The sequence below is a fragment of the Parambassis ranga genome, chromosome 12, assembly GCF_900634625.1.
Source record: "Parambassis ranga chromosome 12, fParRan2.1, whole genome shotgun sequence".
NCBI classification, from domain to species: Eukaryota; Metazoa; Chordata; class Actinopteri; family Ambassidae; genus Parambassis; species Parambassis ranga.
The window spans coordinates 12,207,341-12,235,313 of NC_041032.1; the positions used below are offsets into that span (position 1 = coordinate 12,207,341).

Sequence of the window (27,973 nt, forward strand, 5' to 3'; positions counted from 1 at the left end):
TGATGGTGGCTTATTCAGTTTTAAAAAACCCTCACAATACCTCAGGCTTATTACTGCAAGCTGTCAGTTTGCATGAGATGCACAGTATCGCTGCTTTGCTCTGATCTAATCTGTCACTTCATGCCAGGCAGGATCATAAGGTGCTGGCACAGCTAACACATTTAGGAAAAGCCTGGATGTGTTCCTGACAAGCCATTTACGTTCAAACACCAATTAAGCCTCATGCACTACTTATATCTGTGGTCTATTAGATTGTCACCCATCACTATTAAGAGGCACTTGGAGCCCTTTGGCATTCTGGGAAAAATAATTACATTCTTTCTGCGTCATAATTACTGCCTTGAAAGTGGCTCTTTCAAACACTAACAAAGCAAAGCTCTTACTCTTTCTCCCCGATCCTCCCTCCTCTAGTTCTGCCTTTCTCATCTCTCGTCTGTTGTCTCCCCAGACACTAATGAAGTGGTTTAATCTCGTAACTCCGGAGGAATTGTCAGCAGAGAGCTGCATTAATTAAGTTTCCGTACATCCGATTTTTTTTAAGTTTCCACATTATGAGAATGTGCCGGATGTGTAAACATGTTTGCCATCATCACTTTAGCATAGCTTTGTGCCATGCAGACAGGCAGATTGTATGGATTTGCATGTATTTTAGTGCTGTGTGTGTTGATTAATTAGGCAGAATGAAAGTGAGAAGTTTTGTACTCTGAAAAGTTTGATAGCACATTGATTCCCCATTAGCAACTTCTCAGCTCTGCGAGTCAACACAAATAATCTTGAATCCATTATTTGTAATCTATGAAAACTCACAAAGAGATTAATTTGGTTTAGCAGCTCTGCTGATGCTGTTTGGATGCAGAATAATTTGATTAAACGTGCTCATTATCACTCTCTTACATATAAACCTACACACTGTTGGTATAAAAAACCTGTCAGGCAGGAGGCGAGTTTGAGTTATTAAACCACACAGTTCTGCTTGGGTACACATATAGCGGAGAGCTTGTCTGTTACTTCCAGAGCATGACTGATGTTTAGCACTAGCTAACCGCACTGGAGTGGTCTATTTATGCAGCCAGTATGCTTTGATTTAGTCCTCGCCTTCTTCTGAGTGTTCATTTGGATTACCTTTTTGTGACATCACCTTATTTCATTCACAGAATAAAATGACAGTTGTGACAGTTTCTTTAACAAACAGCCACAGAGCAAGCCACTGCTTCTGCTCTCATACCACCAGCTCAGTCCAAGGGATTCAGAGCAGTGTCACTAGCTTCCAGAATAAAGTGGCCCTTCCTTTTCATGTGTGTCTCCTGCACTTCCATTGTACTATATGGGCAATTTTAGTGCACTGCAAGCACATTCGGATTACATTACTGTAACTCTGCTTTTAACAGCTGCTAATGTACCATCTTTCAGAACATACCTTCCTGTGTTTTCCTCCCTTTTCATAAACAGTGACTGACAGAAGTTCATCCAATCACCTGCTAGGTATTCTTCAGAAAGTGTGTGTTGTTTCCAAACATCTGTGGGCAACCTCCAACATGATTCTGTGTAGCAAACCCTCCAAGAAAGGGCAAAGTTAGTCTTATAATTGATGTTAAACAATGTCATAAGGACTGTTTTTAATGTGAAACATGGACTCCACCCCGTCTCTTCTCTTTGACAACCAAATGACCGTATTATTTTGCTCTAAAGATCAATGGTGCGCCGTCTTATCTGTTGCTTATGTGCGAGGATGTGCTAGCATTTAAAGGAGGTGAAGATTGGTGGCGCCAAACAAATTCATTAGGGAAAAAATCATCTCAAAGGTCACAATGACACCACAGTTAATGAGATGTTTGCTTATTTTTCACGTAGCTTTGCTGACTTTTTATTCAGATTTTTAGCAGTTTATCCAGACCCAAAACACTGCAGAATAACATCAAACACGAGTCAAGCGAGTGTTTCTGCTGAGTGCTTAATTTCACACTGTTTTTGACAATAATTTCCACTAAGGTGGGTTTCACTGCTTTCCTCATGAAATGAAAATGAGTGCATAGGTGCTTGTAGTTATTGTTTATTTATGTATTTGTTGCGGTGGTGGTAGCGGAGTGCTTTTTTTGTGTGTTTAATAATTGCTAGGGCACGTTTTATCACATGAAGCTATCACCTGGCAGTTGTTGCTCTCTTGACTGCAGTAATTTTTTTTTCTCTTTTCATGGTTTCCAAACATCTACTCTCAATGAAACCATGCTATTTGCAGTTATATAAAGTGTTTCCTGTGAATGATACTACTCCTTTAATAAAAAGGCTGCGATTGCAACTCCCCACACTCGACATTGAGAGGGGACCCTACGTGACGCACGCATAACCCCGTTCTACAAACATGTAGTGCACTTATTACTCGCAGCTTCTGAGGGGTTATTTTGCACAGAAATTTAGAATGCTTCCATTATTGTGAAAGCCCAATCGAGGAAATTGTTTTTGTATTCATGAATACTGCCAGTGTTGGTAACGACACCATGCGGGCTGCTTTGTACACTAACATCTAACTGTGTAGTCCAAAGAAATATTTTTACATTTACTTTTAAGGAGAGAACTCAAAGGAAAAATAGTTTTGCATTGATCTTAATGAATAGAGCCTTGGTAAATAATGTTCTCTGTGCAGTGAGTGATTCGCCCTCCATGTAATGCTCACTCTTTCTCAGCACAGAAAATATAGCCCTAGATAGGTTAAATGAACATTTTGTTTTTGTGCTTGTACAACTTGGCTTTATGATAGAAAAGTTGAGTTCACATGGCACCCTTTGACCTTAAAAGGCCCACATCCGCTGCAGAACAACATCCCCTCGGGGACAGAGTAAACACACAGCACTTGCCACCCGATAGCACTCAACCAACACATCTTTTACTCACACAGTGCCACACGTGCACAGATATATCCGTGCAGGTTTTCACATAACACACACATGCGCACAAATATCCAACAACCCAAAAAATGAGCAAACGCCACATTTGTCTTGCACCATCAGCATCAAAATTTGATTTTTTTCGTCAAGGTCAAATTGTCAAGATGCACGGTATTCCCCGCGTCCAAATACAGGCAGATACAGACGGTAGACATGCACAGAGACGCAGATTCTTACAGACCACTTCTACCTCTACTCACCTGTGCAATAACTGTTAATATGTATACTGTTTTTTGATTCTATTCTATTCTATTCTATATTTAATTGGTAGTCTATTTTATCATGTATATATCTTTCTTAACTTGTCCTTTGCTGTCTGTATCTGCTGTTGCAAAAATGCAATTTCCCCTTTGTGGGACTAATAAAGGTTTCTTAATCTTAATCAATAATGGAGACAGACAGAGATGTATGCACACACACACACTGTTAGGACAAGCTATGAAGTGCTACTTAAGCTACAAACATGAGTCATTCTGCAAGATAGGTGTACCATGAGGCGCAGCTAGCAGTATCCATAACATGCATGTGTTATTTATGAGCCCATGTATGGTTTGGATGGCAATGTATGCAAATGTATACATTAAGGAGAGGCTGCTCTTCATTTCTGCCTGTTAGGAGAAGTGTCTGCCTTCTTATCACGCTGCTATTAAAGGAGCAAGGCTGTGGGGCGGAGATCCATCTTGCTTTTTAATGGCGTGTCTGTGTGTGTCTGTGGATAAAGGTGTGTGTCTAAAGCTTTGTGTGTCTGTAGGTATGTGTGAATTCTGTGCCTGCGTGACTCTGCTGGTGCACTTAACTGTGCTTGTATCTGCAATCATGACTATAAGTGGCCCACAATTTCAAAAAGAGAAATTGAAGTGGGACAGGGAAGGACGTAGAAAGACGTGTATGCCTGTGAAGATAAGATGTGAGGAGTCCTTGATGAGAATCATTTTGATTATTCCTGACAAGCGAATAGCATCATAATTACCTCCTCTGTATTTGTGGTAAAAAGAATGCGTTCCTTTAAAAGAAGATACCGCCAATTATTTGTCTGTGCTAAACCAGAATCAGCAAGGTGGTCATTCTGTGCTTAAAGACGCTCACAGAGCAGCGATGTTGTTTTTGCATTTATTATCCACATTACAGTACATACCTGCTGGATGTGAGCACCGAAGCTCCTGCAACGTATTATTTGTGCATTAAAAGTTTAATTTTACCTTTATTTGTATAGCGTAATATCACAATCCATCTAACTTATGTCACCATGGTGCCACTAGTTCTTGACTATGTAAGCACTAATAAATAAGCAATCACTATTCCGAGTTTCCTCAGATCACGTGTCCTCAAACAGGTAACACTATAAGCCTAACTGAAATCCCTTTTTGAATCTCCCCGGTTCACGTCATGCTCAGAAAGAAGCCGTTCTGACCTCACGGTGATTGTGTGCTTTATATTAGTGACTGCCGGTGATATGTTTTTGCATTCCGGTGTGTGTGTGTGTGTGTGCGTCTCAGGGACAGTGGGTGACAGACTTCCTCTCTGTGTGTGGCCGATTGCAGTGTGAGCTCCAAGGACAAGCAGTGGAGGGTAGAGCGGGTGATTTGTCTCTTAGGATTGAACTCATCCCCTCGGTCTCCTCCAGGCCTCTCTCTTCTGTCTCTGCATGCTGTCTTATTTTGAAGGTGAAGAGCATTTTTTCTCAACGTTTGCATGCCTTCATTTTAGCTGATGCAGCTGATTGTGTTTTCTGGATTTACACCGTTTGTGTTGTATATCAACACAAGGACTCCAGAGGACATTCACACATAGGTACTTTAAATAATGCAATATTGCACTGTGCTTTGGCCTGTTTAGCCAATGGGGTTACAATGCAGCTCTTTATTTTATTTTCATTAAATATAAACTTATATTCGAATACAGCACCAGCTCGTATTACATGTTTTATTATATTATTTATTACAGGCTGCTGTAACTGTGGTGTTCTTAGATGTGTTTCCTCCTCTTTTGGCCAGAGGCCAGGCGTGATGAGGTGTACTGAAAGAATATTTTGTTCTTTCTGAAATAGCTAATCTCAGAGCAGATGCAACCAATCAAGAGGACAAGAAGTTCTCTAAGAGGAACAACCAAAGAAAAAAAAACAGCCTCATGAACACACTTAAGAAAACAAGCAGTGTGGATCTGCTGCTGCATGTTCCATGATGTTACCTCATGGACTATCAAATCACACTGTCCCTCCTGGTGGGCTGTGCAAGCATTGTTTTTCTGCCAGTGGCCAAATATTCCAAAAAAGTGTCCAGCGCTGTCATCAGCCATCAGCCATACAGGGAATAGTCCCTTTGAAGTCTGCAAAAGCTGCCATGCTGGCCATCAACAGTGTCCTCTAAAATATCAAAACCTCTATGGTCAGAAAATAGACAGTGGCAAAGCAAATAAACAACTCTCTGATCATATTTAACAGTCCATACAGCAGCCTGCAGGACTAAAAGAGGTGCTGAAGGTGAATAGTATGTGTGTGGTCCAGCGTGGTTTGACTGTATACAGTCACACTATCTTAAACCATATAATGCAGTTGCTCTTTTGCAGCTTATTTTTGCATGTTTTAAACTAAAGTTCACCACATAATCTAGTGAGTGATTACCAGTGGTGGAAGTATACTTAGTTACTGTACTTAAGTAATTTTTTATGTATTTATACTTTATACTTTTTTTTAAATAATAGTGCATACTTTATACTTTTACGCCATTACATTTTGGAGCTGTTACCTGTACTTTCTACTCCACTACATTTCTACAGTGTTTGTAGTTACTTGTTACATTTGATGAACACAGTGCTGGACTGATGTGAGGTCAGACTCTGCATGAAGGTGGTGTTGCACTGCCAGCTGTGTTTCTATAATGAGCCTCAGTCATGATGCCGGTGCTCTGGCTCAGTTAGCTAACTAGTTAGCTACTGGCTGCACAGGTCCATCCATTAATGTCTGATTAACATGAATCATAACATGAATCTACAGCAGGAATACTCACACAGTAAAAATGGTGAATGCCTGTTTTTTATTAGCAGCCTCTCTGTTCACTTGATGCCCACAGCCTGCCTCATGACACACAGACCTGTCCATAGCTGCTTTTGGACTGAACATGTAAATTAACTACACATTGTCCATTTTAATTTTAAGATGATTTCTTTGATTATTTTAATCTGTTCATGTCAAATCAATAATATATATTTGGTGCGTGAGTACTTTTACTTTTAATACTTTAAGTACATTTAAATGTAAGTACTTAGGACTTTTACTTAAGTATGATTGTTGATGTAGCACTTCTACTTTTACTTAAGTATATATTTTGCTGGGTAATTGTACTTTTACTTAAGTACCAAGCTTCAGTACTTCCTCCACCACTGGTGATTACATCTTTTTTCATTTTTCTGCTTTATGACAGATGGCAAAATGCTACCTAATGTCATTAGACATGACATGTACACATGTACTGCATGGACTCTTAAAATAACTCATGTTTGGGTGGGCTAATGTGATTTTTCCAGGTTTGAGTACGTACAAGTTTCTACTACTGTTTCATTGTGGTTTGTACAAGGCATAGCACAGTGAACATTCAACCGGATAATCTCCTATATAAAACATAGATAAGCTGTCATCCCATCTGTGACACAGTATCCTTGTGCAGCAACCCCCCCCCTATTTTTTTGCACCATCCTGTCAGTCTCAGCTCCCTCATTTAGCAGTCTGCAAGCCCCGTTAAATGATTAGTAACCCCACAAGTGAATATATGCAAAGCCTCTTCCACTCCATCAGCTTAGTGAGCAGCAGGCTTAAACACACCTTGCTAAACTCCCTGTCACACACACTCACGCAAAGGTATTCTGCAAAGTGAGTTAATATATGCCAAGAACAACACATTCTAACAATTCAAATATTCTTAGATAGCCCAGGGATTCTTGCTTAAAAGACTTAACATCCACACATGCACTCATGCAAACGCGTCGATGTTCTCATTCACAAAGCACGCACGTACACCTTCAGTCACACCCGGGATAAGTCTGAGCCCTTCCTGTCTCCTCAGACGTGCCTCATCAGATAGGATTCTGCACATAAGGTCCAACCAATAAAAAGCCCAAATATTCTATTAAGTGTAAATCCTCTCCGCTGGTGGAGCTTGTGGAGTCAGATTAGGACTAGACAAACACTGCCAAGCAGTCATGCCCACCGGGACCACTGCCAACAAGAAGCCCCACAGATACTAGTGTGTCACTGTGTTGTGTGTGTGTTTGTGTGTATGTTTGTGTGCGCAGGCAGCCCAGAACCCCAATGTGAGCATTAGCAGGCAGAGGGATGAACAAACTAAAAACCCTGACACACGCTGCTCAGTCTAATGGGAAAGCAGAGCATCTGGAATCCCAGCTGCAACACACAACCTTTGTTCTGTGTTCACCTGTGTGCACGTGCATGCACATGTTTTTTTTTTGTTTTTTTTTGTAACTCTTTTGCATCAAAGCAGGACTTTGCTTCCATGCCTCTGTTGGTATATAAAATGCATGCACCTATGTTTACAATTAAGTCCAGTTATGTAGTTGACTTGTTAGTCTGTGAGCCACATCACTGTGGAGTCTGTTTATTTAGTAATGTAGCTCTGTGGTGCCTCTGTGTACTGACAGCACAGACAGCTGCTATGTTTTAGACAGAACAGACATAGATTTCTATCGCTGACCCCAAGGCTGCACATTAGAATTCAACACACCTCTCTCTACCTCGCCTCCCACCCCCTAACGTTAATTTTTTTTTTTTTCCGCTCTTGCTGCCTTCTTTTATTCCTTTCTTTCTATCTTACATGATAGAAGAGAATGCTTTAGAGCGAAGGGGTGAACTATTGGTCAGCCATCATAAAAACAACTGTGTGAGCTGCATACGCAGCAACTCAACACAAGTGCAGGTACACAAATGCTCAGGTACACACATGCATTTGCAGTTAATGTTGCCATATTTGAAATGACTCACTTGAAAAGGGAGTGCTGAAATCTGAGAGAGGATCACCTGACACTGCAGCAGCACAGAAATTTAAAGTCTCTTTAAAGTCTTATTTTTTTTGTTAAGGCCCCCACAATTTCTGCATGCCTGTGTGTAAGCTGCTCTCATTAGCCCCCTGCAAGCAGCCATTTCCAGATTAAGAACAAGTCCTGCTAAAATACGTGTATACTACCTGTTAGTGCCTCAGAAGTCAGATGAAAAACTGGGAGAAAAGAGCACAGCAATTAGTCTTTTAAAAATTCTCCAACACTGAAAAAGAGAAGGCTTTAACCCCTTACTACAAAGACACCAACAACACAGCACCTCGCTTTGAAGAGAGGGTTTGTGAAGAGTTCCTTCCCTGCACATAGCTCTGCAATTTGTCTCAGAACATGTCTGTGCGGTCTTGGAAGTGGTACAACAACCACAGCTATGCCTTGGTTTTGCCTGCAGCTGTCTGTGTCCACAAGGGCAAATAATCTCAACAACAATAATACTCAGTTAGGTTTAGGAATAGATTGTGGTTTGGATTAAATCACCCCTTTTCAAGACGATAACTGCCGAAAACTACACTTTTAAGGTTGCCAGGGCCGCGTGTGCTACACAGTAATAGGCTTCATTTTTCTGGGTTTTTTTGTGATGTGGATGAGTCGATATTGCACATTTTTTCTGTTAAAATAGTCTGATTGTCAACACCTCTAACAAACCATCGGCAGCCAAAGCATATTTTTATGATTTTTCTTTAGCACTATTATACTGAATACATCTTTGAAGTAATCCTGTTCCATTGCCACCGATGTTAAAACATACAGTGTCATATAACAAGTGTAAAAAGCATATTTAATCTCACATTCACACATGCAACCATCTTATGACACCACGCTTGGATAGCGGGCACATTATGATACATTAATTGTTAATGTTTCCTGCATCCATTCTTAAGTAGGCTGCTGTGTGTGTGTGTGTGTCTGTGTGTGCACTTTTGTGTTGGTGTTATTGTCCCAGGCTAATTGAGCAATTCCACAGTGTGAGCAGCAGTGTTTAAGGTCATGGAACGACGTGCTCTCCTGGAGCAGTTTGAAAGCTCCAGCTTTCATAATTACTCTGCTTTTATCTGCCCAGCATTTATAAATACTCCCAGATAAATGCAAATATAGGCACATATACTGAACCATGTAGTGTTCAGATATGGTATATGTAACGCCCACATTCACCTGAATGAGTGAATGCATGCTTGCACACACATGGCTTACCCAGTCACAGTCAATTAAAGGTTCTTCTTTGGTCTTTTTTTCTTTTATTTGAAGTAGGAGGAAACTAGTACACAGGATTTACTCTCCAGGTCTGTAAAGATGCATTGAGCCTGTCATAAACTATTGAATCTAGTGATACCTTTGATGTGTACACACGTCTGTTAAAATCCCTCTATGTCAGTGTGAATTTTTGGTGTGTAGGTGGTTATCAGCTCGAGCGCCATTTATCTCTTAACAGTGATTTTTATATCAGATTTTAAGGGTTTGCCTTAGAAAACGCTCCCCTGCCTCCCCTTTTCCTTTGATGGTTTTTGATTATTTAAATTTAGATCCCTCCTGTGTGGATTTGTGCATTTATGCATGTGTGTTTGTGTGCATGTGCTTGCATGCTTGATTGCACATGTGACCTGAACAAACGCCAACACTGGTGGCCCTGTCTGTTTGTCCCATGCAGACGTTCTGTGAATGTGTGCCCAGCTCCTCCCAACTCAAACATCGCTGGTCAGACTCAGAAACTGCCAGGGAGACCCCGGCCAAGGTAAGGCCCCCCCAGTAACCACGCCATACACACACACGCAAAGTGTAGACAAAAAAATCAGTAATTTAATGCAATTCATAGTGACTGAAATCCAATAAATCTATGTATACTCTTATGTATATATGTCTGCGTGCATAGCAATGGGGAGGCTAAATGATTTTAAGTTTCCATTTCTTGTGAATGGTATTCCTTGCAGGAATTTTCTCTTCAAATCAAGGATGAATTGATTAGTTTTTGGTGGCCATAGGTCAAGGCTTCCATTACTTATTTATTTATTCTCCAAAATAACTGAAAATTGAGAAATATGTCAATATTTCATCGCCTCAGAGCTCAGGGCGACGTCAGCTTGTTAGGTCTGTCCAATGGTGCAAAACCCCAAAATATCTATGACCATTGATTTTTTTTGATCAATTTAAATTTGTCTATAAACAGGTTAATTACAAAAATGGTTGCCCATTGACTAATCGATTGGAACAAGTTGTAGCTCGATGTGGTTTCCGGCACAAACCCAACAGGATAGAAATAAAAAAAAAAAAAATGAATGGAACATCAACTTGATGAATTCTTATCTTCTAGATATAGCTTGTATACATTCCAACATCTTCCTTTTAACCAAAACAGGGTCACTCAACAAATAGCAACTTGCTCACCTGCGGAGAAGATTAGATATCACTGACAATGACTTTCATCACAATCCTCTTCCTCACTGCTGTGGTAATGGCAGTGTGAAGGATTATTGCATATTACACTTCACATTTTGTCACTGAACAGCAGCAACGGCACAACCTCATCTCAAGTACTCAGACGCACGAGTATTAGATGGATTAGGCCCTGAACTAAGCGTTGCTTCACAAGGAAAAGGAGCCTAAGCGCGCAGCAGAATTTGGGAAGGATCTGCGTTGCGAAAAGCATTCTTTTTGGACTGATTTTGTGCATGCTTTGTGCTGCCTTTTCCTCAGCGTCTACTGTGTCAGTTTGTGTCAGCGGATGTGTGCTTGTGTTTTAGACGACAACAGAGTGAGAGAAGGCTTGTATGACTTCTGCTGATTTCCTGCTTTTCTAATGAGCAGACAAAGCCTCTCGTCTGAAAACTGACTGCCTGCTTCTCTGCGTAGGAGGACAACAGCATTTCCACAGAGAGGAATTCTCTCTGATTCTTTGCCTCTCTTCTTAACTCCATCCATCAGAACTCCCTTGTTGTCCTCTCAAATCCCAAAGTGTGCATAAGAGGGGGGAAACAGGAGAGGATGCAAAACCAGCCACTAATTGCAGAGTCGACTCCTGCTGTGAGACTGACAGAGTTCATTTACAGAAAACAATAAACTAACTAAATAAATAATATAAATAATAAAAGCTGTGTCAAGACTTTACTTGCATCTCGCTCTCAGGGTCATTACCGCTACAACCCATGAGTTAAGAGATTGTTTATTCAGGGACTCAAGGCAGGTTTGTCGTTGCAGTTTATTTTTTTTATTGATCATCAGACAAACAAGGTTTACTCTTATGTTTAGTTTCATTCTCTGACTTTATGTCAGGCTGACCTCAGGTTAAGTACCCAGCCTGTTGCTACACCTGTAGCTTCAGTTACAGTTACATTATGGTATCATTTTGTACCCAACCATTTTATAACTTTGGTTAGAAAGAGACCAAAACATTCCTGTAAACAGTCAAACAAACCTGTAAACAGGTAAACAAAATAGGAATATAAATAATTTTCTGCAATGTTCCTCATGTAAAATGAATCACCTAAATCCCTGACAGCAGCCTATTGTTGCCATAATTACATGGTATTGATGCATTACCTCTAATCAGTGATAAGACATAGAATAAATCATCTTTAGAGATGCTGTAATAGCAGATGCAAAAGACAAAATCATGTGTTGTTGAAGGAGTCAGGGTGGGTGGACGAGTTGCTCGAACCTCATGTACTATAAAAGCTATATCCTCAAAAACCTCCAGACCAGGACAGGGACTTATCGCCATGGTAGTCCAATAATGGCTGAGAGGCTTCCTGCAAGTGGTTCTGAGGCCTAAACATGACCAAGTCAAGTAGTTTAATAGTGTAACCAGTAACAGAGGATGAAAGTGAGGGTGCCATTGTCTCCTGTGTGCAAGTCTGGTTAAATACGGCCCTCATACATAATCAGACATCATTGTTTCTTTACTACTGTTTCCATATGTTGTTTATAACATGATTCATATTCTGTCATTTATATATAAAGACATGAATTCAAACTATTTTCTATGCTTCTTCTTACAAAAATCCTCTGCTCCTGTATGTATACTGAAGAGGATATTGTACATGTCAGTTCTGTGTGTGTGTGTTTCACTGTCAGCATATCTAGAGCCATGTATCTCTTGCATGTTAAGCTAACAGTCAGTATGCTGGCAATGAATATTTAGTGCGTTGCCAATGATGGCTTCCACTGATGTCTTAGCCCGCTGGCAGTAAAGCTCAGGGAAACAATTCTAATGTTACATTGCTGCCATTCTGCCGCATGAGGCCATTACACACACACCATGACACCCTGCTACACACACACACACACAGCCAAGCCCTGCCACACAGTCAAAACCACTGAGCTGCACCTGTACCCATACACACAAAGGGGGGGAACACAAAGAGAACACTGTTTGACATGCGAGCAGAGATTTCAGGGTCTACATGTTGAGTTAGAGCAAGGAGACAAAGACGTGTTAGCTGCGCAATACACCCCTGAAGCTCTTTTCTCTGATGATGTATTTGGGTGAAACAACAGGAAGAAGTAGGAAGGTTCTGACAAGCAATGTTCCAGTTTTTTTTTTTTCATGTGCAATATGTGCATGTGCCTACTTGTCTGTTGCACGTGTTTGGCAAAAAGGATGGTGTTCAAATTATGTGTGTACATGCACTTATACTGTGTGCTCATGTACCAAACCCATTTGGACAAATAGAGCCTAGGGGCAGTTCACAGTGACATTGGTTGCATACATGCAAATGATGCCCTAGAAACAACAGTAAAGTACCTCAGAAACAACAGTAATGCATGATTGAATCAATGTACTCAATAGATTCTACTGTCAGCCTTTTGATGTATTCTAGGATTAAAAATAAGTCATCCAAATATGCATTATGTGATGACACATTAGTCACATTTTGTTGCTGTTGTTTCCTATAGTGTAGACGCTCATTTCACAGCCTATGTTAGATGAACTAAGAGTGTGTCAACATTGACAAATGGCTGTAATCCCTGTCTAGAACATGAGACAACTGTTGACAAGTTCCCCAGAATGAGCATGATGTATCCCATGAACACCCCCCCGTATGGGCAGTTACAACTTTTTTATGTCCTCTACCCAAAGACTGTTAAAAAACGATGTGGACTGGAGCACTTCCTGCATAACACAATTGATTTTCTTCACATTAAAGAGACCGTAAACCTCTCTCGTAAAGCAGACCATTACCTGTCTATTAGTGTGCTTCACTGTGCTTGTATGGCCAATTTACATATTAATGAGCTTGCACTCACTTTCATATATAAACAAGGACATACATCAGCCCACATATTCTAATAAAGAGAGAACATTCTCCAAAAAAAGTGCTTTTTCATTCGGAGGAAGATATGGGGGCAGTGTTAATCATGTATAGGTGGGCCATATTGCTCTCATGATAGTTCTCCTGACCTGAGTGGAAAAATGGAGTTGGATACTAAAGGGCCAAACCTTTTATCGTCCAGTTAATGGAGACTGTGCTACCTGTAGTGTTTTGCCTTTTTCCTTTCACTCTGTCCATTTGTCTACATCCTATCGGCTTGCCTTTGCTTTCTCTTACTAGCTAATGTTCTTTTAGTGTTACACTTCCTGTTTTTGAAATGGAAAGACATCATACCAGGTCCTTGACTATTTTTTTTTCTGTCCTCATGCCAACATCCACCTCCACACCACCAGCAGCAGCCTAGAGACATGCAGGGTGAACAGAAACTGTCTCCTTATACTTTCAGTGATTTTTAACGAGACTGACAGTTAAAGGAATTTGCATTCTGTTGCTACATAAATCATTCAAAGCTACCTTTTGACACATGTGGGTATGTGGGTAGATTACTTAGCAGACCCCAGTGATGGATGGAAGTAATTTCTTCTCTAATACAGCAGGTGTTTTGATGTAATTTCTTGGTGGTATAATAATCGTTTCTAATATGTACTTTTTTCATTTTCCCCTTGTTCTTTCCCTTTTGTTTCTTTTTCTCAGAGGATGAGCTGCAGCTACCTGCTCTGTACTATCCTTCTCTTCGTGGCTGTATTGCTGGCTGTCACTGTAACAGGCACCATCCTTTTTATGAATCACTACCAGGCCCCGCCCATGTCGGACGGCCTACCACACATCTCCACCAATCAGGATGAATCCAATGCCCTGGTCACGGTTGAAAGAGGCGACGGCTCCCGCATCAACATATTCATTGACCCTAATTGTCCCGACTACAACAGTAACTTTTTGCGCCTGGAGGGTGTGCAGACCTCACTGCTCCACTCGCTCACTGACCACGACTCTGACCTGAAATCAGTCAAGGGTCAGGACCGGGCTCTGCTTGTCAGCCTGGCAGAGGAGGTGGCCAAGCTGTCAGCCCACGCGGGACAACTGAAAATGGACTTTGAATCTCTGCGCAGGGGGCAGGGCAGCCTGGGGCAAGACCTCAACACACTGCAAACAGAACAGGGACGGCTCATTCAGGTAAGAAACACTAACACAACAATGAACAACAAAGAACCTGTGAGGTCAGAATAAGTTGAAAGTAATGCCCCAGGAATATATTGGATTCCTCTATTGTTAGGCCTTCATACAGACTAAAGCTGAAGCTGGAGGCATCATGTTTTCCATTCCAAACAAATCCATCCATCCCACTGCCATAGAATGTAATATCTCAGATACAAATTAAGGAAATTTCTTTAAATTTGGCAGCCAATTAAATGTTGATGGTCATTGTGTGCTTTTAGCCATAACTTGTAAATGTGATATTTTAGGAACACGATAGTAGAATCTCTTAAGAAACATCCTGTCTACACAAAGAAGAGGTGGTTTGATTTCATTGGTTGCAGGTCAGAGGTCACTGTGACCTTACATACCATTCATCAATATCTTAGGAACACCTTAAGGGTGATATTCCTTCTAGTTTGGCAGAATGGTTTATGCAGAAAACTGTGCATAGAATAATATGAGCCTGGACAGACACTCATAAGCTGGTCTATGGAGAGATGCAAATCCTGCTACACTTGAAATAAAGGAGAACACCTAAATAATGCTCAGCAGTAATGTGTAGGCTGTTGTTTTAACTTTACTAAACATTTGTGAAATACTGCAAGTTTTTTTTGGTTAGTTATTTCTTGTATTTTGGTGTAATGGTGATTCCCTCATAAGTAAAAACAGCTGAACTGAGTCCAGTGTGCCAGAATCACTCCGGAAGTCACGACTGAGTTCCTCAAGGACTGGGTTGTGAATTACCTATCAATATGTATCGATCGTGAAGCCACCTTAAGATGTGTGACAGCTTGTTTTTTTCTGTCAGTGCTATTTATTTACTTCTTTTTCCTAATTGGAAAATCAAAATGTCATCATTCACTAATTGAATGCCAAATCGGCCGTGTCTTTTTATACTGTACGGTGAAATTAAAGTGCAAATTGGGCTCGTGTTCCACTGAGTACAGCTCACTCAGTTGAGTGTTTGAAGATGAAGTCACAGGGGACCAAATGCCCATCATGATTCCAGAAAGAGAACAACTTGCACATTAATTCAGTAAGCTAACAAATGGTTCCCTGGATGTGGACGTCAGACTCTACATTGAATAAAAACATAATTAGACCCCCTTTAGTTTTGCACTGTCCACATTGATTTATTGATGGCACATTTCCTAAATGTGTGTGGAAAATCTTCACACTACATGCTCTTTTAATTTTGGCCCATCGGGTGCCGTTTCTCTTTATTCTGCTCTAAATAGATTTCATAGCTGCCAGCCATAGAGCTCAAACAACTGATTGCATTCTGCTGGTGCTGGTCCTTTCTTTAATGCAGGCCTGTATAGCTCTCGGTTCAGCATTGTTTAAAAATCACTAAAAAAATACTCCCTGGATGGGTCTGCTCTGCCTTCATGGCCTAGGAAACCACAGGGGCAGATTGGTTGCACAGTGGTTCAGTTCCACTGCTACCGTTAATGTGTGGTGTAGGTGGCACAGTACAGTGGGCACTGAGGCTAAGTGGAGGTGGCACTAGCTGCTCAGATACTCCAGGTGATTGATTTCCTCTTTGGAGGGAAGGCATGTGGCGCACACATCCACTGTTTCTGCCCGACACCATGGTGTGACTGTGTGATCTATGGGCCACCTGTGGCCAGGACTTCTGATTTATACCATGACACAGGGATGACTGTGCCAGTGTTAGTAATGGCTCAGTGTGCACCACAGCCCCCCCGAAGAACAGCTTCAACCTCCCACATACGGAGAAACCCTTCCGTGTTCCCCTGAGGGGATGATGTGCAGGGGAATCTGATTGCAGTGGGTTTAGGACCGATCCGTTTTGATTATACAAAAAAAAAAGTTATAGCAATTTTTCAAAGTGATTGCCTGCAGCCTCGAATAGCTAGGGCTACACCAAAGCCTACATATTTGCATTCAAATAAATCACCCTGATGGTGATTTATAGGGGTATTTATTCAGCTGATGGTCAGCCTTCAGAGTGATGGACAAGCTGCAGCATGTTGATGTGAGTCAAGAATGCTCATATAACACTGTTGTTTCTCAATTTGACATCCAATATACATAAGACCTGACCAAGCACCCTTCAAAATGTAAAATTTTAAATGAGAAGAATGAAAAATGATGCCAGTGCAGAAGTACTATGATGCAGTTCTTATAATGGCCATTTGTGGTTGCTGTAAAAGAAAGCCGCAGACTTAAATGTTTGTTTACTGTTGACAGTCACACATCTGCTAATTCACGCTAACTTCAATACAAAATCTAAAGTACCTGCAGACAAACAGCCTCACACTACTGCAGTGTGAGTCTTGTTACATGTTCTTGTTACGTTCACCAGTCTGTCATGGTGATACATTCAGGTGTATCAGTGGTGTTAGTTACATTAAACTTTTTTTGCTTTTTTTTACACGGTGGCTGTGAGAGTCTAAAGGTAAATGTGGCCTGTGCTCTTACAACTCTATTTAACCCATTGCAGAAGTGCAACTTCCGCCACAGTTCCTATATTCTGCCATCTTGATGTTTACTTTTGCACATCGTCTGACTGAAAAAGGGACCTGCAAGAAGGTAATGGCTGCAGGGAAGAGCTTCACTTACTGATTTACGTGAACTGCAGGTCACATTTTAGACTGAATTACGTGCCTGCAGAATTTTAAGTGACACCTTCAACCTGTGCTCGAAGAGCAAACTGCTGTTAGCGTATAATAGAAAACCGTATTGCCTCAAGATGTTCATTCTGATCGATGCAAGTGCTTTGAATTCTCAAGAAAAAGAAAGCAATGGCAAAAAGCAATGTTTCAGCCGGGCATGTGATACAAACAACTTCAAAACCAACAACAGACAATGATAAAATCCACAGAAAATCAAAGTTTTGAAGGCAGAGCTCACCAGTTTAAAGGAATAAAGTGTCTGGAGGGGGTCCAAACTACAGTTATAACAACAATAGAAATATAATTATAGTTCTATAATATTAGAAATCTTGTTTTTAAAGATCACTACAGTGTGGGTAAATATAATAATATTACTTTAATTATTATTATTAATGTAAAGATCAAACTGCTGATGCCTGTGATGGTTATTGCTCAAGTGAGACATTTTAAGCCCAGTATAGAGGAGAAACAATATTAAAGCCCCTTTCCACCGCCTTATTTCATTAATAAAGATTTAATTGTGCAGCTGGACTCTTTGCACCCTGCCTGTGCTCAAAACTGGACAGAATCAAAGGCCTGAGCAAAGATCAGAGACTGTGTGATATCGATCAGATTTGCTATGGAAACATTTATTTTATGTATGAAGCTTCTGTCCATCATCTTGGTAATCTTTTATTTATTGTTTCCTTGCTTCAGAGGCCTCTGATACTAGGATTTTAGTCTGTTTCATCGAATGGATACAGTAAGCCGGGCAGGGGTCGACCGAACATTCGTGCACCCCTTTAATACAGTAAACCCAGTCAAACGTTTATTGATATTTGATTTAAAATGATACTTTGCTACTGAAAAAAAAAACATTTGAATGCCTATTAAGGTAAAAGAAAAAGTGCTACAACATCAGTTAAACAGAAAAAATGAGCTGTGTGATTCTATCCTGCCAAAGAGGCAGTAAAACTTCAACACCCAGAATACACTAGTTGCTACTAAGAATGGCCACTGGAATGCATTGAAACTGATTCTAAGTCCATACTCAGCACTCCGCTGTCTATCAGTGGCCCATAGTTTGTGTGTGAAGTTACACATACTTGTTTAACTTCATCTAAGAGTCACCGACCTCTACAAAGCCACTACAAGGCTGCAGTACCATTATACTCAGCAGCTGGCAGTGCATGACTTTCACCTGACTTTCTGATGTTCTGTCCTGCTAACCTAAAATGTAACTGGGATGCTACCTGGAATTTTATAAATGCCATCTTTTACCTTTTGGACAGACAGCAGTGTAAAGATCCACGTATAAATCCATTGGTCATTTAGATTCATAGCCAGAGTCAGAGGAATTTATGGCTCATCTTGCCAGGGCTAAAGAGTGTGACATTTCTTGATTTGCACCTCTAGACTCCAGCTGACTGGGCAGCCACTGTTTGTGAAGATGTCACATTAGGCAGATGGTAACTGAATGATGTTTTATACTTGTCTGTTCCGGGCCTTGCAGCGTCTTTCGCAGCATGGCACGTCTGATTCAGCCCAAAAAAAAATAACAAAAACAAAAAAACACAGCTTGTTGCGTGCTTCACTAAACAGCTCAATCGTGTGTAATGCAGTTAAGCTTAGACAAAACATCAAAACAAACTGGAGTGAGAACCAAAGAACTTGACTTTGATTATAAGTGCAGTTCGCATTGTTGTGCCAATCATCTTTAAAAAGGAAATCTTTCCTGAGTCTGCCACAGATGTGCAAAGAGGTTCCCAAATTTGCCTGTGACTGACAAAAACAAGGCTCCTTGTGTTAAGTGCTGCGCTGTAACAGATTTTGTAAGCTCATGCAAGGGCTGCCTAATGAGAGCTAATTACATCATGATCCTAATTGATGTGTCATTCAAGGCTTAGCATTAAGGCTGCAGACACTCCCTTGCTTTTGTCTTTGAAAACACACACACACACTGGATCGTTCTCAGTGAACAGGAAGTACGAGGAAAACTCATATTTTAGGTAATGCCATCCATCTGCACCCACACACATGCTTCTCTTTGCTTTAATATGAGGGCATTCTAGGTAAATATGTGCTGTTGTTTGTGTGTGGGTTTGCCTCCCTGTGCCTGTGTAATATTATTTTAGTGCGGCTTACTGTGCCTCAGAGGTGTGTTGCATAGTTATTGAGGCCAAGAAATGGCCACTAGGGGTTCCATCTGATGCAGGTTTAGAACCTGCATATAGCTGCACACACATACATTTGATAGAAGACCCCCAACCTTGTATATATGACTTTGAACAGAACAGACCATTGTGTGTGTGTGTGTGGAGGAGACAGAGAGAAAACTAATTGAGAGGAGGATTGTGTGTATGTATAGGGACCAGCACACATATTTCTCCTATTTGTGAAAATACACCGTGTGCTTATATGTATACATATGGGGCCTCAACACCTGGCTGTGCATAGGCATTGGCCAACTAGGGCAACATGTGAAAACGACCTTTCTGCAATGAGCACACACAGGGCTGCAGGTAAGGTAGTGACCATGGCAGATCAGAGAGGTTACCGTGCTCTCTGCTAGTCCGAGCACACATTTATCAACAGCCTTCCCACAGGGCTCTTTTTGTTTCACAGCATTCACCAGAGTGCATTACCGGCTGGGGTACTAGTGGTGTCTTTGCACCTGTGTGTATCTAAAGGTCTCTAAAGGACTATACTGTACCTGTGGTTATATACTGTGTGGCTTAGCCCATTAACTACAAATTGAGCATAATTTACATAAGTGCTATTTTCCAAATGATACTAACATTATTAGATTTTCCTACCTTAGAGACATCCTTTGGATTTGGTACAAGAACTTTTTTTTCCTCTATACTTTCCCCCCTCCAGTCAACACATGGTTGTGAAGCCAGGAGTAGTGTGCTTGCTTGTCTATTCAATGATGCCTGAGCACTCTTGAATAAACCAGGTACAAAGTGTTGCATGCACAGCTATCATTACTCAACCATACATTAAGCCAGCATGGGCCACTGTAAAACAGATCAATCATTATAGAAAATTGGCTGCATTTTGTCAGATGCTTTTCAGAACTTTATGTAATTTTGATATAACTTTGAAAACTCCAAAGGCAGCACTATTTTTCCACCTTTTATCCAGCCAGAATGACTGTAGTGCTAAGAATGTCTTTAATGCAGTACAGAGTTCCATTCAATACCTTTGGCCATGATGAAAAGTTTATGTCTTCTTATACCGGCACAAAGATGATTCCTTTTTTCAAAACCTGCATACAGGTAGTTTCCATACATGATATATGATCACGCAATGGATGCCTGCCTTAGTGCACACTGCATGTATGAATGCAAACTACATTGAAGGGTGCAGACATCATATTTTACAATAGGGAAAATGGTTTTAGATAAGGGTTTTAGTAATAATTGGAACAAAAATATTTTTTTGTCATAATTTCATTGTTACTAGGCGCAGCTGAGTGTGTCATTCTGTCTCTTTTGTGTGTGTGTGTTGCAGCTGCTCTCGGACAGCCAGATCAACATGGTGAAGGTAGTGAACTCAGTCAGCGATGCGCTTAATGCAATGCAGAAGGAGAACGTGGGTCTGAAGGCACGAGCCAAGGCCGACTTACAAAGAGCCCCAGTCCGAGGGGCCCGCTTCAAAGGCTGCTCCAATGGTAAGAGAAATCTTGTGTTGTTTATACCTCTTTCTCTGTTGTGCAATGTACACATCACTGCTTACGTACATGTTCACCTTTAGCCTCTCTATTGATCTCTATGCCATGATCCTCCTTCTTTTATCCTGACTCCACTATTCTGTAAAATTATATTCTATTGTGGTCTGTCTGTCAGCCATCTTTATCATATATTAATTTGATAAAGCTTCTCCTGGCAATAGCAGTATGTTTCTGTGGATGTGGATTTTGTATTTTTTTTTTTTTTAACTGTACATGAGAGATGACTTGCATGTCCGCTGGGTCGTGTCGCCGAGAGGCAGAGAAAGGCCTCAGGCATCATCCCATTGGAAGGCTTTTAACCAGGCATAGTATACCCAATGGCATTCCTCTGTTGGATTTTCTTTGCATAGGTAGCCAAGGAGCACGGAGTGAAGGCTGCTCGTGTACAGCATGCAGCACACAAAAAAAAGTATAAGAGAGCAGTTGTTGTGTTGGAGGCACAGCCTGGGATCGTAGGCAATCGGAAGTCAGTGGCATGTGTTAGAAATGTGACACATATTTTTTAAGCTTCTGGTTTTACTTCTGCTTCACAGAACCCAAAGCTTGTTCCAATATATAACAAATTTGACACCATAAGCCTAATTGACGCAGCTAAGCAATTATTTAGCACACCTGCTCTCAGCTGTTTTCTCCTGCCCGCAACTGATGATGATTTTATGGAGTGTATCTACTTCACAGTTTTATCTGAAGGCTCCATAACGATGTGACAAAAAGCTACACGTTACAGTAAGAATTCACCATTAATTTTAGGGGTTAGTTCTATTTTTGTTTTTATATTTTTTTTATAATCTAACACGCTGCTTACAGATGGCATTGAGGGAGATACGTGGCTGTCTGAGAACAGCTTGAAGTGCTGTCCGTGGTGCTGAACAGTTGCACTGACTGGGCCGGTCCTTTTGTTTCTCACAGTTTATAGGGGGCCTCATGAAAGTCTTGACTTGATTGTCTGAAGCAATCTACAAACAGTTACTTGAAACACAGCAGAATTTTAAATGCCAGTAAATTACAAAGCAGTTAACATTGTTATCATCTCTTAGATCTTAGCAAAATTGTTATTTCACAGTAGGTGTTTTAGCTCGGATGTGAATAATTTATTCCGGCGTTATTTTAATTTATTGTCTCCTGGCTCTGTATTAATGAACACAGTGGCAGAGACAGAGGCAATATCGTTTCCTGTTGCTGAGGAAATTTTCAATTTATGCTTTGCATTGAGTTTTCCTGCTGGATAAAAAAACACAATATTTACCTAAAAACCTAAAGAGAGAAAAAGCTTTAGGTGGTCATATTTATTACAGATATTAGGTACTGTTGTATATGTGCTTTGTTCTTATATTTGTTTATTTATACTCATGTACACGCTCTAAGTTTTTTTTCTTATTACAGCACTGTCCAACCTGGTTAAGTCAGCATCCAGTACAAGGTTGTTGTAATGATTAACCCTGTTCATGCTCTCATTATTTCAGAAGCCTTTTAGAAACAGGTGTCCAGTCAAATGTCTGTCAGGGATTATAGGTCATTATCAATTTTTTCCTAGATTGCAGCAACTTCATAAAAATGCACATATTATTAAGATTTTAAAACGAAAGGAAAACACACTGTGTGATTGTGCTTTAAGCCGATGGCTTGAATGTTCTATTCTTGACACTGATGTCTGGGAATACAGGAGGATACATTTATTTTTGTTTACTCTATCAATCATTCAGCATGAGCATGTGAAGAATTCCCCATGTATGTGTTCCTGCAGGTAACAGACAGAAGCATTTTATTCACCATTCGTTTCTTTGCTTTCCTTGGTGCCGTATTTGGCAATGATTCAAAGGCTCCACCTCAGCCAATACTAATGCACTGTAATATATGACAGTAGACATTTTACCCACTTTATCCTTACTGTTGATAAAATTCCCCTGACAGGATAGAGGACAATATATAAACATGATTGAAACAATTAAACTCTAAGAACCATTTTACAAGTAGATCATTAAAACCCAGTGATTCTATTGGATATGTTTCAGATTAATAGTTTCATAGCAACCTGAAAAGTGTTTACAACAAATCAGTCTAGCTGATCAATCTGTTCAAAGCTGCCGCACCATGGATGGAGCTTCTCAGCTGCACTGCTCTCAGAAACATGATGCTGCTTTACTTTTTTATGCTCCTTTCTCCATGGGCATCAGTCTATTTTTCCTGAGAGTACATAAAAAACTATTTCTTCTTTTTATATTATATATATTTATTTATATTTATATACATCAATATACAATTATGTTTTGATTGAGGAAGGTTCTTACATATAATATCATCTTGTAGCATGACCCAGTGTTCCAAAGGAATCAATACTGATTGATGAGTGCTTGATGAGCAGGCAGTCTACAGCAGCTTGCAGGGTTTTCCTATGCAATTTATTAAATGCCTGTAGTCATCACTCTGTGGCAAGGAGAAGATATGTGCGTTTCATCTGTAGTTGCTGATTTCAGAGTGGCTGTGTGTAATTTGTGAGAATGGTACAGCAGCGACTTCATGAATTATTTAAATCCTGCGATGATTGGTCAGAGTGTGGAGCTAAATATTATTCTGATTGTCACTTTACCCGGCCACCATGGCTAAAAATTATATGGAGTACCGCAGCACTCTTGACAACGACATCTGATCCCCATCAAGGTTTTGCAAAAATAAAAACCTCTTACTTACAGACATGTGAAACGGGTTAAATTGGGCCAAAACAAATTGCCACAATGTTGTCCACAATCAGCATGTCTGCATCCAACAGTAAACAGAAAACAAGTGATGTTTGACCAGGAGGAGGTTGAAACGTTTGTGACAGCTCAGTGTGGTGGCTCCATCCATCTCCATTTTAGCAGTGTCTTACTCCGACAAACTCTGGGACAGAATGAGGACTAGGGTAAAGGATAGGGCACCCATATCAGCCTTAGTAGCATGGATCCATTATACCCATATCATTTCTGCAATGGCAAAGTTCCCAGCAGCATGCTGGAAAGTGAAGTCAAAAGCAGGACATTTCTGAGCACACAGTGGTGAGAGGTAATAAAAGAAGACAATGCTCTTCAGTTTGAGTGGAATATTTTCATTTTGTTTCTTGTTTTTCCGGTTAAATTTAGAGTGATATTTTGCATATGGATGTATGTTTATTGTAGACCCATATTTGATCTGTTGCTTCTTTTGAAGTGGTGCAGAGGTGCTGTGATTGGTCATTACCAAGGCGCCGCTCTGACTCCATCTGCTCGTTCTGTTTTGCACAGACTAATAATGTGGCACCCAGCTGATCTTTGTGGTCACTAAAGAAATAGAGTATGCCATAAATTACTAAAGCAGTAAGTTTGGAATTGGTGTAAATAAGGTTTAGATGTGTAAGTATGCGTGTGTGCACTTCGTACTCAGATTTACATGCACTCTGCTCCTCAGAGCTGCTGTCAGGACAAGCTAAAAACAAAGCAGCCAGTGGCAAATCAGTGCTTCTGTCGAATGCTCCACATTTCACCAGAGATGTCTACTGTGAACTCAGGAGCAGCTAGAGAAGCTCCAGAAATCTGTACATCTACACACTACCCTCTACAATTAGGGTTTGACTTTGGATATCTGTGCTACAGAAAGTGCCCCATGCGCTGACATGTTGCTATTGATTTGTAATTCCGTCTCATCCTTGGGTATCTGCTGCATCAACTGGTCACCCTGGCGCACAAACAAACAAATAAATAACATTGTATGCTACATATGAGGAACTTACATGCAGTATATGGGCTCACCCTTGAATATCTTTCCCTGCCTGTGTGTCCCACTGTGCCTGTGAATATTTGAAGAATTCATCTCTGCACTGTTTGCTTTGGATTCCCAAAAGAACATATTAGATTTTCAAAGTTATGTGAATCCAAACCTGACAGCAGCGAAGCCCCTCTCTGCTCCGATGGCAGCAGGGTTTTCTGAGTTGGATGAAACCACAGTAGGAGTCCTTCTTTTCAGCCTGTGGACTGCTTGACTTTGCTGAACTGTTGCAGTGTAAGCAGCAGTAAGCATGTGAGCGGAAGTACTGTTCTTTCATTATTTTTTTTACTCTTGCTGTCATATAAACTTTACTAGTAATGCGCTTTAATACAAAAGAGAAAAGGCCAAAGATAAATAAAGGTTAGACGCAGGACATAATTTGTGGTCGGAAACAATCATGTAAACACTGGGCTCGTCGGAGTTAGTCGCTCCATAATAAATCAAACTAACAGAACAATCCTGCTGTTTTAGGAAGTTCTTATTTATAGAATTAGAAAAAAAAGTCAGAGCATTGACATGTGGACATTCAGCAAAAAGGTAGTTTTGAAAATAAAACAGCTCCCTGGCATTAAATAGTCATTAAAATTCAAATGTTTGTACAACACTATGAACATGCATATTAGATTTTTTTTCGTTTTAAACACATGTTTGGCCCTAAGACATCAAAGAAATAGGATAAACTAAGGTAAACTTTAAGACTGTGTAATAACATAAAAAACAAACGTGTTTTAAAGTGAGCCTATTTCATAGAAAGTGTGAAAATACTTTAAAAAAGATAGCTGTCTGAAATGTCATCAATCGAGGGTCAGACAAATCCATCCAACCTTTGACTAAAACTAGATGTATTCCAGACAGAACAGCAACATGTTGTGATACCTGTGGGTAGAATTAACCTGCTGTTTATGTGTGTGTGTAAATTACACAAATGAGTGGAAGAAAATGTCTTAAGCCAGAAACAGAAAGACTAATTTAATGACAGAACATGTTTGCAGGCAAAGGATTGGGTAATAAAAACCCAAATAAAAAAGTCTCACCTACAGCGTGCCCATATTTCTGCACATTAGCAGCTTATTCATTAGCATCTTTGCAGATTGCATTTTTCTTTTATTATTAATAAGAAAAAAAACTCAACCGTGCTTCCTTTGGCAGGCCAAGATAGCAGTCACTAACAAGTCTCTGCTTTCAAGAGCACGGGGCTCCTCCATTCACACTGCTGTATTAACTGAACTGAACTTAGCTGAACTTAGACGTTGTGAAGCAAGGCAAGTTAAAGTGGACCTGGAGCATTAGTGTGATCAATGAAGAAGGTCCTTGAAAGAAAATTTCGAAGAAAAGCTGTAAGGGATCATTAAGCTGAAAAACTTTGTTAGAGGAGCAAATTCTTAAATAATGATTATGGTCTCTTTTTTTTAAAGTCTCATGGACCGACTTCGGTTCACTTTAAAAAAAGAAGGCGGAAATGTTTCCATTTATGTGTGAAGATGATAAAACTTGGAGCCTATTAGCCGAGGCTTACAAGGGGAAATGCAAAAGCTTCGGGGAGAGCAAACATTAACGTATCGTGTGTGTGTGTGTGTGTGTGTCTCATTTGGCCTTTTTAAGGACTCTCATGGCTCTTTCAAATTCAGGGTTTGACCCGATGAAGGCTGGCATGCATAATCTATGACGCTGTCCTCATCACAGAGTTCCTCTTTGGCTTCCTGGGGAATAGATTTTGTATCCCTTGTGTATGACTGGTTTCTCAGTCACAGACAAGGGTGCCACTGTTCTGCTCCGCTGTAGCTTACAAGCTCTCTCTGTCACTGTCACTTCTTTGCTTCACAAACTCTTCCTGGATTCTGCTGCTTATATACTCTCCACACTTTCTGATTCTTTTCCCGACTTTTGTCATTCGAATATTTACTTTCCCTCTTCTCTAACTTCTTCAGGTTTCTTCTTCTTCTGTGGTATTCCTCAGGTCTTCTTCATTTTGACCCACTTCCCTCTTTGTCACATTTCTGTCTGTGTCATACTGTTGTCCCATTGTGTAATTTATTACCCTCCATCTCATCTTCTATCTTTTCTCTCTCTCAGTTCTCAACCTTCTCATCGCTTTTACAAGAGCTTTTTTTTCATTTGGAAAATGAAGATTGCATAACCTAAAAAAACTTCACAACATTGGACCAGAATTGTTCTGTCAGATTCCTGTGTTTATGTGCTTCGCTCACTAGTGCCTGGATGCAAACAGAGGAAAGAGTGTGACAAGTGTACAAGTGCACTCTGTCCCTTTGCAATCCATATTGGACATAATTTATTTAAAAGGTACAATTTGTACATTTCTCTGGAGGAGGGGTTGCTGTTGTTTCTGTACAGATACACTGCCTTTTCTTTCTTTTTGCTTTCTCACTTGACTTTCTATGGACATCAGACAAATCAGACGCTTGTCCAGCACACAAATGAGCTAATGATCAAAATGCATAGTTAACACGGATGTTTTTCAGGCATTCTTTCTCCTTTCATTAGTTAGATCCTTCAGACGACTGGCGCCAGTGCAGTGTAATAAGTGTACAACTGTGCGTCATTAACATTTTTGCCATTGTCCTGGGTCCTTGAAAGTTCTCTGAATGAGCGAGTCAGTCCTCTGTAGGTCCCAAGGTTCCCTACAGAGTCCTTTCAGGGGTTTTGATGACATAATATTGTAGAAATGCAGTCATTTAGAACTTTTCTATGTCTTTAGAAACATAAAAACAATCGCTTCTTTTTGCTTCTCTTATGGTGGTCTGAGGTTAGAGTAGACACTGTTGTATCCTGTGTTTTGGTACAAAGTGCTCTTAATTCAGTTGTACAGTTCAGGGCCGGCTGCTTCAGCAAGTACCTTTCCAACACAATACCTGGCGGTTAGTTCTCTACAATGTGTTGGTAGTCGTGTCTTTAACCTCTCCATATTCTCACCTTTCCCCAGGCTCACGTCCACGTGACTGTGGTGATCTGTACGCCAGCGGCCAGAGAGAAGATGGTATCTATTCTGTGTTTCCTGTTCACCACCCGGCAGGCTTCCAGGTCTACTGTGACATGACCACAGACGGAGGAGGCTGGACGGTGAGTCAGAGGGAAACACACACAGTGTGTTACAGACACACACGTACTCCCACAAAGCTCTTAAGCTGCATGTGCATTTCCCTAAAGTAGAAACATTTACTCAGATGCTGCATTTATAGAGGGGGGTTATAATCAACATGAAAGGAATTGATGGCATTTTTTTTTACAAATCTGCTTTCAAACATCCCCAAAATAAGAATGATTTACTGAGCATGCATCTTTTTCCACAAATATCGCTACAGAAAGTTGTTCATCCTTTTTTCTCAGCGCCTGCTGTGACTACAGTTGTACTGAGGAATT

The 27,973-nt window shown here is 40.5% G+C and overlaps 1 protein-coding gene across 2 annotated transcripts in view; it reads left to right on the forward strand.

Annotated features, from left to right (window-relative positions):
• fibcd1b (fibrinogen C domain containing 1b) overlaps positions 1 to 27,973 on the forward strand; it is a 78,002-nt gene that overhangs the window by 12,069 nt on the left and 37,960 nt on the right. Inside the window, exons 2-5 of one of the 2 annotated variants that reach the window (XM_028418159.1) lie at positions 9,649 to 9,732; positions 13,961 to 14,440; positions 20,599 to 20,758; positions 27,537 to 27,673. In XM_028418159.1, the coding sequence (XP_028273960.1) occupies positions 9,649 to 9,732; positions 13,961 to 14,440; positions 20,599 to 20,758; positions 27,537 to 27,673 (861 nt within the window). The remainder of the gene's footprint in view (positions 1 to 9,648; positions 9,733 to 13,960; positions 14,441 to 20,598; positions 20,759 to 27,536; positions 27,674 to 27,973) is intronic. The other variant, XM_028418160.1, reaches the window with a different exon arrangement.